General features: G+C 33.8%; 1 protein-coding gene across 1 annotated transcript; it reads right to left on the bottom strand.

Moving 5' to 3' along the window:
• Positions 1-9912: 9912 nt before the first annotated feature.
• Positions 9913-11065, bottom strand: LOC149532099 (uncharacterized). Its single transcript, XM_089808435.1, has 2 exons — positions 10858-11065; positions 9913-10733 (listed from the first exon to the last, which is right to left on the bottom strand). The coding sequence occupies exons 1-2, from the start codon at positions 11063-11065 to the stop codon at positions 9913-9915; spliced, it is 1029 nt and encodes a 342-aa protein (XP_089664561.1).
• Between the last annotated feature and the right edge of the window lie 8477 nt (positions 11066-19542).

Raw genomic sequence — 19542 nt, 5'->3', positions numbered from 1 at the left:
TGTCATATGGATTTTGACAATTTGATGAATATCAATAAGATGAAGAAAGTAAGAAGATTTCCTAAACTAAAGAAGCCTAACAATGCTATGTATAAATAATGTCAGTTAGGAAAGATGACCAAGTCTAGTTTTAAGAGTAAAGCATATACTACCAGTGATATTTTAGAATTGGTTCATAGTGACCCATGTGGACCCATTTGTGTTAAAAGTTATTGTGGAGATCAATATTTCATTCTATATGGGGATGATTACTCTAGAATGATGAATGTGATGCTTCTTAAAGTTAAATATAATTCTTTTCAGTTATTCAAGTGGTATTTAGCTAGAGTTGAAAAAGAAATAGGGTAGATTTTGAAGTGTTTGAGATCTGATAGAGGTGGTGAATTCATTTCACATGAATTCAATACATTCTGCAATGATAGAGCAATTAAAAGACATATGTTAGCACCAAGGATCCCTCCTCAGAATGGGATAATTGAAAGAAGAAATAGATCAATTATGGATTGTACAAGAACACTAATGATGGAGAAAGGCATTTCACAAAAATATTGGAGAGAAGCAGTTGGGTAAAAGTACAAAGTTGTGTCACCTTTCAGGCCAACTTTTCAAAACGATTGAATTTGAGTATTTCTATCTAAAAAAAAGTTTGTTCAAACATATGATCTAGATAAATTTATTCTAGCTAGGTTATATATGGTCTCACACTTTTCCAATTGGATATGTCTATTAAATGCATGTTTTATACTAGTTTGTATCCAATTACTAAAGAAAAAAATATTTAAGAAAAGTGGCATTTTAATAACTTTTACTATTTTTATGATTTTTTTAATAACATATAAATGCCATTTTATAGAGCTCAAAGTCAAGAATATTCTCATATAGAGTTTATAGTGTTTTAATTAGATATAGTATATTGTAATTAAAAAATTCTACAAGCACATATTTTAACACTCAGAAAGATGTCAATTTTGAGAAAGAAAAAATATTAAATCATATCAAAAAAATTTAAAAATTATATGACGTTCTAGAGGAGAGATTCCTCTTCTAGAATGTATAATTCTTCTTCTTGTTCAAATAGATTTGTTTTGAAAAATGTGGTGGGAGTTGAAATTTGAATCATTATAAAAGAGAAAGTATAGGTCTAAAGCAGAGTTTTGTTTTTGATTTTTCTAGCTATATATATTATCTATAACATCATCTAAGATCAAAGAAAAATAAGTTTATTTCTATATAGTTTTGTTGTGGGAACCAAACCCTAATTTTCAACATTTTTCAACAGCTAAAAAATTATCTATAAAATTTAAGAAAATATATCAATTCTTATTCTAAATAATTATTAAAAAATTATAATCCTAAACTTCATCCATTTCTACATATTTCATTAGTTTACTTCATTTCCAAGTTCAAAATAATAATACCAATTTTATGTTATTGAAGGTGAACTATTATAATTTTTTTATCCTTTTTCTTTACAAAAGGGTGACATAGGTTTGTCCTTTTACCCAGTTAGTACTATTGTCTATACCTTGAATAGAGTTCAAGTCAAGAAAGGTACAAATACTATACCTTATGAACTATGGTATGGTTATGCTCCCAATGTTAAATAATTCAAAATCTTTGGAAGTAGATGTTATATACTGAAAGATAACAAGGATAGAAAACTTGATGTAAAAAGTGATGAAGGCATATTCCTAGGTTATTCCACAAAAAGAAAAGATTATAAGTGTTTAAATTCTAACACTAACAAAGTCGTAGAAAGTGAAAATGTGAGAATTGATGAGTTTGCAGAAAAAAGTGACGCTTTATGTAATGAAGAACTTGAAGACTATAGTACATTCATCTATGTGGATGATAATGCTCCTATTTTACTCAAAATTAACAGACAAATCACGCTATAAGTTCCCATCAGACATGAAATGATGGAGTGGAAATGCAAATTGTCGAGCAATAGAGAGTAGGTGCCAAGCAACATAGAGTAGATGTCGAGTCATAGATAGGAAATGTTGACCATCAAATAGTGAATGTCAAGCATTCAAGAGCCTGAACCAAAATTAGAACCAAGAAGACGAAATGAGTCTGAGATAGTTTTTCTAGATGAACCTAAAGAAGAGCCATAGAGAAAGCTACATGTATTAGCAAAATATGTAAGAAGTCATCATAAACTAGATCAAATAATTAGAGATGTTGAATCAAGTGTTATGACAAGGAGAAAACTCAAAGGTGACACGTGCTTATTATGCGAGTTTGAGCCTAAATCAATAAAATATTCTTTAGATGATGAAGATTGGATACAAGCTATGAATGAGTAAATTGACTAGATTGAGAAAAAAAATACTTGGACCTTAGTGCCAAGACCTAAAGACAAAAATGTCATTGGGACAAAGTAGGTTTTCAGGAACAAGCTCAATGCAAATGGTGAAGTAACAAGAAAAAAAGCAAGACTGATATGCAAGGGTTATGCACAAGAAGAAGGAGTTGACTATGGAGAAACTTTTGCTCCTAGCTAGACTAGAAGGATTTAGAACTATGCTTGCATACCCAGCTTACAAGAATTTCAAGGTATATCAAATGGATGTCAAATCCACATTTTTAAATGGTATATTGGAGGAAGAAGTATACATTGAAAAACTTGAAGGATTTGTAAATCCAAACAAGAGGAACATGGTATGTAAACTAAAGAAAGCTCTTTATGGATTGAAGCAAGCACAAGGAGAAAGGTATGAGAGGTTTACATAACTATTTTGTGAAAATTGGTTTTGATAGAACAAATGATAACAAGAATTTATACTTGAAGAATGGAAAGAACAATGAAGTACTGTTATCTAAAATATTTATTGATGATATCATATTTGGACCCAAAGGGAAGTATTATGTAAATCATTTGATGCTGAAATGAAAAAAGAATTTGAAATCTCTATTTTTGGTGAGATTAAATTCTTTGTTGGATTATAAGTGTGCCAAATTAAGTTTGGTATTTTCATTCCACAAATCAAATACATCAAGGAAATATTGAAGACTTTTGGTATGGAAGATTCAAGGATAGTGAGCACACATATGTTTACAAGACATAAGCTATCTAAGACTGATGATTCTACTGATGTGAACCAGACCCTATACAAATCCATGATAAGAAAATTACAATATATTGTTCACAATAGACCAGATATTGCATTGGCAGTTGGGATAGTTACTATATTTTTAGTTAATCCTAAAGAGAAAAACATGATGGTTGTAAAAAGGATAATGAGATATCTGAAAGGTACAAACAATTATGGATTATACTACAAGAGAAGTGATAGATTTGAACTAAAGGTTTTCACTGACTCAGATTAGGTAGGAAATATTGATGATAGGAAAAGAACTAGTGGAGATGCATTCTTCAGGGAAAGAGATTGGTGGACCATGGAAAAGAAAGAAAGAAAATTACATTTCCCAATCAACAGTTGAAGCCAAGTATGTGGTAGCCGAAATGAACTATTCAAATATGATGTGGATTAAGCAATTGTTGAAAGGTGTGCAAGAAGAGATTACAGATCCAATAGTTATCCATTGTGATAACACAAGTGCTATTAATACTTCAAAGAATCTAGTGATGCACACTAAGACAAAACACATTGCTATCAAGTATCATTGCTTGAGAGAATTAGTTCAAGATAAAGAAGTGAAGCTAGAATATGTAAATACAAAGGAACAAATTGCTGACATATTCACAAAACCATAACCTAAAGATGCTCATGAATATCTTAGAGGTAAATTAGGGGTCATTCCCCTAACCAAGGCTAATTAAGAAGCCAAGGTGCATTGCATCAGATGTGCTCCACAAAATATTTTACATAGTGGTGCAATACAACTCTACTTTGGAACATGCCTAAGGAAGAACACTTCAATACAACATAAAAGATCAGTCATAAAGAGATGACAAGTACTAGTTAGACATACAAAATATACATAATTTAGATGTATGAAGAATTTGAAGTTGAGACAACTACACATCTTTGGTAGTGTAGTCAAAGAGGGAGAGATTACTGAGAAACTTAGATGAAAGAGAGAGATTATTAAGAAGTCACAAGAATTATCGAGAATAAAAAGATAAATCTGAAAGGGAGAGAATCATGAAAGAGAGAAAAATGATAGAGGGAGTTTGAAAGTTTGAATGGATGAGAATCAAAATGAAACTAAGGATAGTGGTCACTCATGGAAGTGAAATCTTTTGGATTGTATGGTAACTAAGTTATTGATAGTACTTTAGATATTTGAGATGTTGCCATCAATGCCAAAGAGGGAGATTGTTGGAAACTGACAATTGGAGCAATTATTGTTTTTTCATTGATGTCAAATCTATAGATGAAACATATTGCTACCTAATTTAAATATCATATCTATTTGACTGATGAAGAGGATTTGAGAGTTACTCATAAATATAGCACCTAGAGGAAAGGTTTAAGTTATGAAAATGAAGTTACAATGGACATTTTATTACATAGACTTTGATAAAGAAAAGTAATTATTTATGTCAAGAAAGTTAAGCCAAGCCGAGAAAAAGAGTAAATACTAAGGAGTGCCAACTAATGCTAGTGTCAACCAAGCCACAATTAGTGTTGAGAAAATCTAGTATTGACCAAGAATTAGCATCGACCAAGAAAGTTAGTTGATGACTAGCTAGAAATCTTAAACAATGACTGAGTATTTCAGTGATTGCCAAGTGACAGTAAAAGATCAAATTCAAAGGAATCATAAGATCAAGATGAATTAGTTGATTTCTTGGGAGATATAAAATGTTTTGAAGATTAGATTGATGAGTTGGATCATTAAATTCAAGGTGGTGATTAGGTAAAGGCCTAACAAAAGGATTCTAGAGAAGTTTCTAGAGGATGATCAAGAAGTTGTATAGATACATTGAATCAAGTTTAATATGATCATAAACCCAATAATCTACCGTGGATGTAGAAAATGATAAAGCACAAATTGCCTATTTAAGAAGGTACAGAGCCAAACAAAAGTGAGTGCACAAACATGAATACACAAAGGATCAAGAAGTGTGAGTTTTTTTTGCAAAGGAAGTCATAAAGAGCAAGGTTGATTAGAAACGCATAAGTCTAAAGAGAAAGCTTACAGATGCTATTATTGATAAGTGAATTTGAGAAGAAGGCTTAACTGTTGATGAGAAGAGTAGATTGATTACTTGAAGGGTGTCTAAGTAGATCAAGATCAAAGATGACAATGAAAGGCTTATCAATGAACCAACATAAGGATCGAATGGAGATCTGAACTAGAAAAAGTGAGTTGTAATCACATAGATCAAAACCTACTATTTTATTTGTTATCATTATAAATAGTTTGTATTGAAATCCTTTTAATAGAGGTTGACCTAACAGTCATTGGAAGACTCTGTGTAAATCCTTTAACTAGCTGACATTCTAAATGGAATGATCAAATTCCTCTTACAAGGCCACTCCTAATAGGGTGATTAAATCCTCTAACTAGGTCACATTTAACAGTGTGTATTGTAACCTTTAACAGGGTTGGCTCCTAACATAGCTCACTTTGAAAGAGTGAAAAATAGTGACATTTTGTTGGTGGTTTTTCCCAAATGGGGTTTCCACATAAAATTCTAGTGTCAAACTGTGATGAATGTCTTATGAATGTTTTACATGTGATGATGTTTTCATTATGCAATGTAAGTTAAGTTTATGAAAGTTTTACAGTAGTGACCAAGCAACAATAGGATTAGCAAAACATTGATGTGTTTAGTGTTTAATTGTTCAAGTGGTACATATAGACCTTGATTAACTAAGTCACCCCCCTACTTATTCTAAACATTTCTAACAAGATCCATTATAACATATATGATACAAAGATAATGTTGCAAATAGAAATTCAACACAAGAAATTAATGTAGACACATTCTAAGGAATGCAAATCTATACTTGGAAGAGAAAGAGAAAGATAGATAACATATTAAGCACCCTAAAAGAGGTCTTCTAGATACCAAATATTCACTTTCTAGAAAGGATATTAAAGTAAAGGGAAACATGCAACAAATATGAAACAAAGTAGATCCCAATAAAATATGAAAATTTTCCCCTAGTTAAGAGTAACAAGGATAAAGATCTATTGTACAAATCTTTTTAACATATTGTGTAAGATAATAAAGATTGGCCCCTAGTAGGGAGTAGTAATCCTAAGCAATTTTATGAACAATGAATACAATATCTTGTGTATAAGAAATATTACCATTTTCAACTTTATCATATTGAACATATAAAGAAAATTTGACACAATCACAAAGTAAATATATTCATTATTGAAGAAAAAGTACATGAAAAAATAGCAATATCATTCTTTTCATAAGGTTTATATCTTAGCTTAGGCATAGTCAAAAGGAAATGATAAACTCTTACTGGTAAGGCTTCTTGAGTGTCACTAGGAGATGAGAATGGAGTTGGAAAAAGAAGGTGAAAAGGAGTTTGAGGATAAGGAAAGAGAGGAGGAATATTGGAAGGGAAAATATAACCAAAACCCTTCTTGTGTTGGTGTTCATGAAGGTAAATGATAATCTCAATACAATGTTCATTGATACCAAGAATTGAACCCTTATAATCCTATCTAATGATAATATTATATTCCATGATATAAGTGGTGTAGAGGGAAGATGGAGAAAATGGTTTATCTTGAGGGTGATGAGTATATGTAGTGTAAGGAGAAATGGAATAAGGAATTTCATGTATAGCTGAGTGAGGTGTATTTGTGAGGGATAGTGGTGGAGGCAAATCATCTAAGAATTGTCTAATATCAATGTCATGAGCCATACTTTGAAGGATTTGGAAGATAGGAGTGGTATGAGGAGATCGATCATGGGTAGGATTAAGATCATCACTTGAAAAATCTCTGATTCTATCTAAAAGATGAATACAAAATCCACATGAAAGCCCAATAAAGGTGTTGAAATATGCTTTACCATGAAACCTAGTATTAGTTAGCCTCATATTATCATGCAAGTAAGGTATGTAAAGACATGAACATAATAAAATAAAATAACTTTTTATAAAAAATCATAATCATGGTAAATAGATGTAAGAACAAAAGTGACCATACAAATGATTATTCACCATAGTACCTTACATAATTTCCTTGTCAAAACAAAAAGATCTAACTTGACAAGATAGCCAAATACAACTCCAAAAAACACAAAGGGAAGAATTTTAAAGAAGCAATCTAACTCCAAAACTAAAAAGAAGAGAAGAATTGGGTTCCCCTAAATGTTTAGGGGTGAAAAAAGAATCAACAAATTTAACAATATAAATTAGATAAGATAAAATCATTCATTAACCACTTTCATTCTAAGTCATTGAATAAAAGAGAAATAGGGGCTTCTAAACATAACTCTCTATATGATCCATCTTAGGTTGGGAAAAAATGAGTAGGATGAAGGGATTCAAATGCTAAACCAAAACTATATCAAGAAAGTACATAAGAATGTCCTCTTTCATAAATGTTAATTAACTTAAAATGTGAACTATGATTACAAACTGAACCAATAGTTTTAAAAAATAGATATAGGTGCTATGTATATGAAATCAACCAATTGAGATATTGAAATAGGTCTATGATAAGAGATGAGAGAAAGGGTGGAAATTTTACCTCAAAATATGCAAAAAAAATGCATTTTCTCTAAAAAAAACTATGAATTTGTGATTGTGACTATGATTGTGATGGTGGTTCAATGATTAGGATATACAACCTAGAAAACTCTGAAAAGTCCAAATCTCCAAGAATCTAGCCTAAGGAAAACCTACTATTAGATTTACACCAATAGCAACATGTTCTTGAGACACTATAAAAAAGTTGACCTAGATTTTTTGGAAGTCCTTGACAAGTAGTTTTGAGATCTGAAGTCACAATTTTGATGACCTACTCCCTCATATAAGAAAAGTGGGCTTTATTTTGTTGGATAAGGACTTTCTTTGGTCAAGCTCTAGACTTAGGAATTAATTTTGAAATTGAAATATAGATAATAATAAAGGAAATGCTATCATTTAGTAGGATTGAATATATCACTGAGAAATGCAATTACATTTATAGATGCAATTGAATTTAGTATGTGATCAAGAATTCAAATGTAATAACCTTGACTCAAAGAAACTAAAATGAAATCATAGAAATAAAACTCTAATGAATGGAAATGTTTGTGATGTTCCTTAATGAATTATAGAAGAAATTGAATGGATGAATGTAAGATCTCCTAGTTAGAAGATAAATTCCACTATCTTCTTGAAGGAAGAAGCTTGATGCAGGAAGGAAATGTTAGATCTTGGATGGATGCTTGAAGAATTCTCGATGAATGTCTTGAAAATATTTTCTTGAAGTTTACTAGTGCTTGATTATTAAGCTTAGAAAAAATAAGTCAACTTTGACTATTTAACATTTTTAGTGTTGGAATGAAGCTTAGTGTGTGATGTTTAAACCATCCGTTGATTATGTGCATGTATGATGTATTTATGATGGATTGTCTTTGAAAATGAAATGTCCAAGTCTCCTTATATAATAGTTTATGGGATAAAAATAAAGCAGGCTGACTTGGGAGACAAAAAATAATAATCAAAACCCATGAGACTCACCAGGCTCTGAAACATAAATCCCTTTGGGTATAGGTCAACCAAGTTGGCTGATACTTGAAGATAATCTTGAGAAAGGAGATCTTGAGGTCTAGGAGAAAATGCAAAAGGATTATGGAAATATAGAAACTGCCACAAGATATGAACAAAAAGGTAATAAAGTAGCTCCTAAATGGCCACAAAAGAAAATGAGAGATGACCTAGGGATTTGAGAAATATTAGAAGAAGAAAGAGAGACCAAAACTACACCAAGGAGGGCAACAAGGTCTCAAAAAGAAGTTCTCCCATTTTAAGATGGTACAAACATTTACACTATGTTTTATATAAGATTATATGCATACTTTCCTCTCATAGGGTTAACATGAAAATATTTGATAAATTTGATAATATTTAAAGTTATATTTGAAATGGAAAAATGACACTATTGGCCGATACTTAATATTTTTGGTAGAAGATACTGGGAAACAATGGATCTTAATCATGCATTACTAATGTTGAATTTATTATAGTTTGTACATGCTTTCTATTTCATATTCTAGTAAACTTATCTTCTTACAAAAGATTTTACATCGAATTTGGATGACGATTGGGTCTATCCTATAGTGGTATTTTTGGCTTGACCTACTTTGTTGCAACATGGTTTGGTCATGTACTCCCGCATTGGAATGTGTGCAAAGTAATCATGAATGTAATTATATATAGCATATGTAATGGTATGTAATAACGTGCACATGATGGTTATATTAGAATAATAAGCATCACAGTCAAAAAAATGTTACACTTATCTTTGATCATATTTTTCAATATTTTTAGATGTACATTGTGATCCCAAATTTGAGTGGTTAAACATGATAGTTATAACTTTGAAGGTTGTGTAAATAATATGGCAAAAATAGTTAGGAGGATTAAGATGAAAGGTAAATATTCATATTTCAACCCATGCGTTTGCATGCCATCCTTCATAGGTCTGCAAATTGTTTCTATCTTGTACTTCATGTTTTTATTTGTGCTTGAAACTATAGTTTTTCTAGATCATTTTGGAGGTACCATTATGATAGATTGGTTCTCATTAAAGTATTATAATAGATTAGTACACGTCACAAAGCATCTTTTGAATGTTTAAATGAATATAAATTGGGGCAGCTGACTTTAGGAACTCAATTATGAAAGTATATTATATGTAAAAGATTTATTAAAGCTGGAGATGTCGTTGAGAGTTTTATTTAGCGGCCATGAGAGTACTGGTGAGTGGGCATAATACATGAGAAATGATTATTTGTTGATGATGAAGAGATCTCTATCTGCGGCAAACCATGCCGCGGCCACCGGGTCTCCCTGCGCAGTTGAGGTCGACGATGGAGAAACCGTTGTTGTCTCTATCGCTGTTGTTGCTGGGCGAGCCGAATCGGGCGACTTTGCAGTCGGTGGCGAAGAGATCGGTGGTGGCGTAGTCGGCCTCGCCTCCCACCACGGGCATGGCGGCTCCCAAGTTGATGGGGCTCCTGTACTCCGCTCCGTACGTCTGCCCTAGCACACCGCTCACTTTGGGGCTCAGTGAGTAGAACTTGAAGCTCAGCTCCAGATGCGCGAAGCAGTCCTCCGACTCCGCCGTGATTCCGTACTTGTGGACTCGAGACTCCTCGGGAGTGATGGGCACCACGCGCGCTGTGATCGTGAACTTGTTCTCCACTTGGACGGTCACGGCGTTAGCCTTGTCAGATCGGACGATAGTGATGAGGTTGGAGGGTGAAGAGAGGGGGAGAGTGACAGTGGCTCCCTCCTCGCTGGGAAGCTGGATGGAGTTGCCGTCCAAGGCGATGGAGAGCTGGTCGAGGGAATCGTCCCAGGAAGAGGAGGAGACTCTGTTGGCTCCGAGGAAGAGCTTGTTTTTATTGTTGTTGTTGTTGTTGCCGCCGAAGAGGACTCCGATGGACTGCACCCACGTGAAGTCTCTTCCCATTCCCTCGCCTCTCTTCCCGATGAAGTGAGCGTTGATGTGGAGCTCCGAGTCGGACACCAAACAGAAGTTGGAGTCTCTCTTGCCGTGGAAGTAGAACATGATGCCGTCCCCCCCGATGAACCGAGGGTCCTGGCACACCCCTCCGGGCTTGTTGCACGCTGCACACCACACACACCCAAACTTGTTATATCAATCTCCACAATAAACTACAAAAACAAACACATGAGAATTATGATAATGCAGGATTAGACAGAGATGTAAAAGACAGGGCTAGCTACATACGGCAAACAGCCTTGCAACTCTTGCAGTCCATGACGCAGGCATAGGCACAGTCGTCGGGACAGTAGTGGGCGTATCCATAGCAGGTCTTCCTGTACGCCCACTCATTACATGAAACTCTCTTGTTTCCCTTCCCCTGTGCAACCACGCCGTTTGCACTCACCATGACCACCACCACGCAAATTGCAGCGATTAACATCTTCGCAGCCATTTCCACACAATTACTATTGTTATACGAGTCTCTGCGGCTGCGCTTCCCTCAAACGAATCGGACCATCCTCTGCTTTTATGGCCACTCCCTTCCATTGCTTCTTCTTCACGGGACCGCCATCCCTACGCACGATGAAAAGTGGAACTCTCTGAGTGCCTCTATCTACTTGTTTTCTGGATTGATATGTCACCCTATTCAACTCATCCTATAAAAAATTAGTATAAAATTCTAAAGGGATCATCCAATTGGAGCAGCGTCCACTACGAAGGCAACCAGATTCTGGCCGGGACGTCCAAAATTATTTTACTATGGTAGCGTCTCATCTACGGGACGGCGAATGCATTGGAAACGACTCACAAATTACTTTTATTCTTTAGATCACCTGCAACAACTTTCAATACATTTCTCTCTTCCCTGCATCCACTTCATCATGTCCCCGCAAGCTAGTTTTTTTAAATGAAAGTCGCATTGATAAAATCCTCCTAAATAACAGAATGTTTCCTCATTCTGTAGAATGTCTCTTCCGCGTCTTCTTTTCTTTGGTTTGAAATTTTATTGAGTATTTACGCCTCCCAAATTCGATTTCAAATCCAATAAGATGAAGCATGGGGCAAAGTCTTTGTTTAACTTCAAGTGTTTGTCATTCGAACTATTTAGTGTGTACATTATGAATTGATGAATTAAAACATAATATTCTATTCTTGTTGATCCAACCTTTGTGTGTTGGGTATATTAATCACGATTGTAATAGATTTGTAAATTATTTAGTTATAAGATATGAATCTCAAATTATCACAAACCGCTTATAACAACAACCAATATCTAAACCGCTATCACAAAAAAAACATGGGTTTGTTCTATAAATACATTCCTTTCTACTTTAAAAAAAAATTTGCTATGATGGTAGATTTTTATAAGTAGAATGTATTTATTGGATAAATGCATTTTTTTTTGATAGCGGTTTAGGTAATGGTTGTTGTGCATAGGTGCAACTTCAAAATATTGTTTCCATTTCATAGGTTAGTTGAAAGTTCATTTAATCGTAGTACTTATTTTAAAAATTACAAAAAATGAATAAAAAATAATTTTGTGAAAAATTATCAATAAATATTTTATTATTATTTGTAGTTAAATTAGTTTTTTCTCTCATTGTAGGTGGAAATTTATTTGGGAGAATAATGATGAAGAGTTGGATATATGAGATTCATTGTACTTTTTGATCTCCCATGTCTTCTAAAGTTGATAAAATAATTATGTTATCGTTGATAACCTAGCTACATCATTTAGTATTGAGTAGGATGATGGTTGGGAGAGGAAAAGGCATGTAATTAATGGGATAAGATAGAGAAGATGATTTAGATGAAGAAACAAACCATGGAAGAGGAGTTGAAAAAAATGCAAAAGAGAAAGGAGAGGGAGACTAAAGAAGTGAACTATCTTTTTAAGAGAGGACTTTTAGAGAATTAGAAGGAAGAAAGAACAATGTCATAGTTGAAGTTGAAGTAGTTGTCATAGTTGAAGTTGAAGTAGTTGATTATGTAGGTAGTCTTAAACCAAAGGAGTTGATAGATTGGTTAAATAGCATATGATTATTTTTGAGTGAATGCATATGAAAAGGAGAAGAAAAGTAAAATTTACGTGCACAAAATTAAAAGGGAATGTCATGATTTTGTGGGATCACTTGAACTTGCAAAAGGAATGAACCCTAAAGAGTAAAGGGGAAATAAGAACCTAGGAAAGATAGATAAGAAATTTCTACTTGTGGAATAGATACACAAACTCTTTTTTGAAGTTTTAAAAATATAAAGTTTAAAATATATCTACTATACAAGACTAGATGAATGAATGCTATAGATTATCCATTTATGTGAATTCGAATGAAAATAATGAGCATATGGCTACAAGGTGTTAAATGGTCTAAATTTTTCTATCATAGGTAATTTAATCGTGCATTAAGTCAATAGGATGAAAGAGGTATACCAACTTATCTTAGAGGTATAATAAAATAAAAGTTGGTAGTATCTTCAAAGAAATAGAGGAGGAATAATGGGTATATCATTCCCATCACATGGTTTTTCATGTTAAATCTAGATAGAAGCATCCCAAGAAACAAAGCAATGAGATGAACCCCTCTAGAATCCATCAAAACAATAAGAATAGGGGTTCTAGTGGGGTATAAGTTGTGACAATGGTAGTGGATGTGAATGCCAAAGAAGACCATTTACTTTTTCTAGGAGTGGAGAATAAGGGAACAAAGTATTCAAATTTTATATTTATAACATGCAAGATAGGAACCAAGAAGATTCATATAGGTTGAACCTATCTTATATAAAGAATGAAGGAATGAAAAAAGAGGCATCTCTAAATAGAGGATAAAGTCTCATTGTGATGATGATAATGGTAATTGCAACATAGGAGAAAGTCAGGGAAAAAATCCCCAATGATTCATGGATGAGAACCAACATATTCTGAACAAGATGTACCTTTTTTGGAAAGGTATGTTAGCTTATTATTGATGGAGGTAGTTTTGAAAATATGGTTTCTATAGATATTGTAGAAAAATTAAATTTGTAGTGTTAAAAGCATTTGTGCTCCTACCATATTGCATGGTTGACAATGGAAATGAAGTTGCGTTATATTTAAGAGGCTTCTTGTTAAATTTTTAATCTAGGGAAGGAATTTGAGGATGAGATGTGGTTTTATGTCATTCCATTGGATGCATTCCATGTCCTTTTGAGAAGGCCTCATTAGTATGATGGGAACATGTCATGACCCCAAATGTAAGGATATTTGAATAACATATATAATGCCAATAATTAAGAATAATAATAAATAGATAACAATAAATATCATAATTACATTATGAAACCAAAGAAGATTATAATGTATTCACATTTGAACTAATGATAATAAATTGATTAATAAATTAATTGATATAATAATGTATATGAATAAAAAATATATATATCGATTATTTATTAATGACTATATAGATAAAATAGTCCTTTTATTCAGTGTAATTATACCAATCATAATATTATAAATATATTCCTGATAATAATAATTATTAATAATATATATATTAATAATAATAGAAATACATTAATTAATATATATATTTATATGCCTAACCAATGGCACTTACATTATATTTAAATATAAACTTAACAAACATAATACATACCCAATCAACGTATTTAAAGGAACAAGCAAAGTTATACACCATGGTATCATATTAAAAGCAAAAAAAAAATGGAATCAATAAAGAGTAACATACATTGAATTACGTAAAGGGTGGCAATCACCATATTCCATTGACCCAAGCGCAAGGAGGTACGAGCATTCAAGAATTCCGCATTGACATTAATGGGAGGGACACGGTACGATGTCTTACGGAGCACACTAAACAAATCGGTAGACTTTCCATTATGCTGAGGGACACGACTACTCTATTCATAGACGCTTCACAGTATAACTGGCATATAAAAAAGGGAAGGTACAAACATTTCAAAGCAAGGTCAACTTCAACGAAGAAGGCAGGGCGAATTCCTCATTTAGCATTAATAGAGGTGACGATATCCCTTTGGAGAAGGTTACAAAGAACATACCCGGAAGGAACGACATCAAAATTAAAAAGGAAATAAACCAAAGCAAAATCGGGAGTCCATCGTGCGAAAGCTAGTCACGTCACCATTATAAACAACCCCACCTTAGCGCAGATCCACGTGAAGTCTTGTTCACTCAATACAATAACCAAAACATCACTATTATCTCAACCTTAATGTGAGGGAGAATAATTGAGGTTAAATTAAATTATTAATAAGAAGGAATATTAAGTTGATATAATTATAAATATAATTTATAATTATATTAACTATTTAAAAATTGGAATTAAGTTGTCATACAACAAGGAGAGAGTTATAATATAGATGTTTAGTATGTGGTGAGCCAGAAATTCAACAAGTGCTGAGTCATTTAGATGTTGAGCAAATACTGAGTGACTAATGAATGCCAAGCTAGTATATGTGCCGAGTAAACTATAGGTGCCGAACAAGACATAATTTCTATAGGTGCCAAGCAAGATATAATTACTATGTGTGCCGAGCATCAGTAATCAGTAAGTGCCGAGTAACACATAATCAACATAAGAGTTTGTGCCCTCACAAACTCAAATGCAAACTAATTTTTAGCCGACATAAGATGAATCTCAAAGGATCTAAAAGATAAGATCGAATTTTTTTATTCCCTATGAAATCAACATGAACCAATCAAAAAAATGGAAAGATTTGAGCGGGGAAAATGGATGAACCTCAATCATAGATTCATACCTAACCCTAAGTCATGAAACCTTTTTAAGGAGGTCAAAACCCCACAATTTAGTATGTATGGATGTGCGTACGAGAATGCAGAAGAGAGTGCATACCAGCGAAGTTTGAAGGGGTTTAAAGACTTAGAGGAAGGACAACATTGTAGTACCAATTATCAGAATAGAGTATCAACACTTTGAACACAATCATATTAGATCAAGGAGGATCAGATCAAAATGGACAGAACAAAGATCTGTAATCAGCAATTGAGGATTGCAAGTTATTAGGTCAACACATTCTACTATACTTTCTAACCATTGTATTAGGAGAATGAAAATCCTATGAAGATAGGTTGGTTTAACAACCATATTGTAAATCCTTTAACAGGGTGACATTCCAAGTAAATTTTTGTAAATCCTTTAGATAGATCACTTTTAACAGGGTGTTAGAGCCTTTAATAGGGTAGGCCTTTCATAGGGCAGACCATTGATGATGGTCAAACTTTGTAACCTTGACAAGTTACATATTGCTATAGTGACAAGTTGTGGGTGTCATCCCCACCCCAGTTTTACCTTCTCATTTTGGAGGGTTTCTGGGTGATCAAATATTGTGTTGTTTATTTTCATGCATGCCTTTACTTTCATGTTAACCAGATATGTTACATGCATGTATTGATTTTAGTTAAAAGTTTGGTACTTCTGATTCCCCCCCGCCACCCCCCCACCCAAAACAAAATGTATTCTTCCCACTTGTAAATTCCAACAATTGGTATTAGAGACAAGTTCTTACAAGGAGAAGCTTTACATCTTGAAGAAAAGATCCATATATGGAGGTCTACAAGCTTGGGAAGATTATAGAAAATTAGGAGATCGAGATACATCTCATTCTACATTCTCTAGAAGAAGCTAGGGAAGAATTGAGGAAATCCCTAAAGAGAAGAAAATAAATTGCCATAGTTGAAAATGATACACAGTACAAGGAGATTGACACCTCAAAATTATTTTCCAATGGAGATTCTAAGGAGTTTGATGTAGCAATTATAGACCTTATGGAGAAAAATAGAGCTCAAGTAGAAGAGATCAAAACTCTCAAGATTGAACAAGAAGCACAAGCCATGATGCTTTGTGAAGTGACTGAACAGAAGAAAAGAGCTATTGAAGATAAAGCTATGATAGAAAATGATAAGAGAAACCTTGCCAACAGATTGGAGGAAAAGTCAATTGAACTTGCAAGAATTTTCAACATGCAACTAGACACCCTAAGCCAAATGATGAATGCCCCTCATGAACTAAATGTCAAGGACACTGAGATCTCCATATTGAAGATGCAAAATGAACAACTGCAAAATGACTTGAGAAGAGAGAAATAAATTGTAGAGAGCTTCAACAAACCTAATGAAGCCATCAAGTACTCTGAATAGCTACTAAAATCACCAAGATCTAGCAATGACACTTCAGGACTAGGATACACCAGCACTGAAAAAGGAGAGTCATATAAGATTGCAGAAGAAAGAAATAAAAAATTTAAGAACACAAAACCTACTTGTCATTTTTGTGGTAAAAAGGGACATACCTCTAATGTATGTAGGAGTAAGAATACCAATCAACATGAAAAACCTAAAAACATGGGTCACTATTACAAGTACAACAAGCAAGGTCACTAGGCACATGACTGCAGAACTAGAACCATTAGGACACCAAGATTTGAAGGTCACTGCTACAATTGCAAAAAGTATGGACATAGAACCTTTGAATGTAAATCAAAGCCTATGTGGACATCAAACCAACCAGTAAAGTAAAATAATCATGGACATCACTACAATTAGGACTACAACACTAGGCAAAGCTGTCACTACTTTCAAGAGTATGGACACATCCTTGAAAATTGCATAAGAAAATACTTTAGTGGGAGCTACAATAGATGGTTGAGCCAAACTACATGCTTCAGTTGTTTACAGACTGGACACATCAGCAACTATTGCCCAACTAGGTCAAAGGCACCCAACTCAGAGTTCAACAAAGGAAAAGGAAAATTTGATGTTGAACACATTAGATGAGAGATGAATAAAACATGCACGAAAAAAGATGAAGTTAGCACATCCAATGGAGAGATCACTTCACCCAAAAGGTCAAGTGGTCACACTTCATCTAAGCACAAGAAGGTATGTGGGATTGATATTTAAATGTTTTATCATATATCAGTTCCAAGACTAAATTAGTACTAAAAAGGATTGATCAACATGAATAGATATGTAAGTTTAAATCTTCATAATTCTCACATTGTTGCCGAGTAAGGAAAGTTTCCTTCATATGCCGAGTTGTTTGGCAAAGTCAGCCAGGTTAGTAGTGGAAGCCGAGTGAGAGGAAACTCCAATGTATGCCGAGTGTTGGAAAATCAATGGAAGCCGAGTGAAATAGGATTGCATAAGGAGTTGAGTGGACAACTGTATATGTACTAAGCATTAAATGCTATGAAATGAAGGGTATAAGGTTGTGTTTTCAATCATTTTTCATCACTGCGAATAAAAAGAAAGAGTAAGAAGAGTGCAAAAATAGTTTCCAAGTAGAGATTGAAGCTTTTGCATAGATTCAAGCCAAGATTCAACATCTTCTCATCAATTCAAGATATTTACACTAGTGTCGAGCTACACAGTTAAGCCATTTTTATGTCTTGAAACCCTAGTTTGAAGAAATGACATCTAGCTCTAGGAAACCCTAGGACAATGAGCCATTTGAAGTTCAATTGGTCAGTAATAAAGTGAAACAACCTGATTTTAGACCAATTCCTGAAGTTGCTTACAAGAACAACCCTGCTGGAGCTTTATCTGTGATTCCACCTAAAGTTGTGATGGTGTAAGATGTTAGAAGATGCTATAATTGCAAAATTGGAGCTATTAGAGATATGGAGATTAGGGAAGCATACAATAAACTGTGTGAGAACAAGATTTTGAAGGAAGAATTTCAAATTGTTGAGAGGAAGGGCTTAACCTATGCCCTAGATTTCCCTATTGTATTCAAGACTGAATGGGTAAGAATTGTGCTGAGCAGAATCCATGATGGATGCCTATGGTTGGAAGATGGACCCATTAAACTATCTAAAAGGATTATACATAGAGTAACCAAGTACCCAACCCTAGATCAGCCAAAAACCATAAGGAGTGACTCTAAAGAAGCCATAAAGAAGAACACAGGGGAAAAATGGAACAAGAGAGGGATGACAATTGACACAATCAAAGATCCTCTTGTAGAATTTACTATTAGAGTCATATCTCATAAATTCTACTAGTCATGCTGACTTAACAATGTACCTTGTATACCAGTTGATGTGGGATACAAAATTTTCAAGAAAGATCATACTTATGATCTAGCTAAACTATAATTACAACAGATTATGGAGAATTTGGGAGCCATAAGAAGGTCCAAGGGAGCCCAATGCAAATTTGGAGCAATTTTGATATGTTTATTCTTTTATGTACAAAATGAATTCCCTTCTTTTGGAAAATTAAACTAGAAAACAAATAGGTCAATAGTAGTACAAGTCAATGAATACATAGAATAGATGGGGGCAAATTTTGAAACCATAATGACTAGCTACTTTGAAGACTTCAAGAAGTTAATGAAATAGAGACTAAGGATACCTATCTTTCTTGTTGAACAACACATCAATGATATATGTTTCTTAGTAGACATTGATTTCACATATATCCAAGCAATAGTACCAAGGGTGAGATGGCTAAGGCCACTTGGTTATGAAATCAATATTGATGAAGCTTCAGCAACAAAAACAACTTTACTTGCAGAAGACATTGACAAAAGTGAAAAACCCTTTGGTACTTATGATGTAGTCAAATCCAAGGTGGATATGGCATTGAAAACTACTTCAACACTGAAGAAAAAGGATAGACTGGTAAAAAATCTTAAAGCTAAATTTGGTGAAGGCACATCAGAAGGTGAGGAGGATGATGAAGAGATAGATGATGATGAAGAAGAGAAGAATCAAGTGCCACTTGCATTGACCCAAGGCATGAGAGAAGATGTAGAAGAGAAAGAAGGTGTTCAGGAGGAAGAAGAAACCAAGGAAGCACCTAAGCTAGAGGCAAAGAAGAGAAAAGCCATAATCAAACCAACTGCCAAGCCCAAGAAAGTTACTAAGCCTATCCCAACAAAGCCT

The sequence above is a fragment of the Cupressus sempervirens genome, chromosome 11 (genome assembly GCF_028749045.1).
Source record: "Cupressus sempervirens isolate cs-2001-9-10 chromosome 11, ASM2874904v1, whole genome shotgun sequence".
Classification (NCBI taxonomy): Eukaryota; Viridiplantae; Streptophyta; class Pinopsida; order Cupressales; family Cupressaceae; genus Cupressus; species Cupressus sempervirens.
The sequence above is the reverse complement of the archived record's forward strand: the minus strand, read 5'-3'. Positions and strand labels throughout refer to the sequence as shown.

What these genes read in the sequence shown, in the direction of transcription:
- LOC149532099 (XM_089808435.1), bottom strand. Translation starts at nt 11,065, where the DNA reads ATGGCTGCGAAGATGTTAATCGCTGCAATTTGCGTGGTGGTGGTCATG. An exon ending in GAGTTGCAAGGCTGTTTGCC is followed by an intron (nt 10,734 to 10,857) that starts GTATGTAGCTAG and finishes TGTGGTGTGCAG; the next exon opens with CGTGCAACAAGCCCGGAGGG.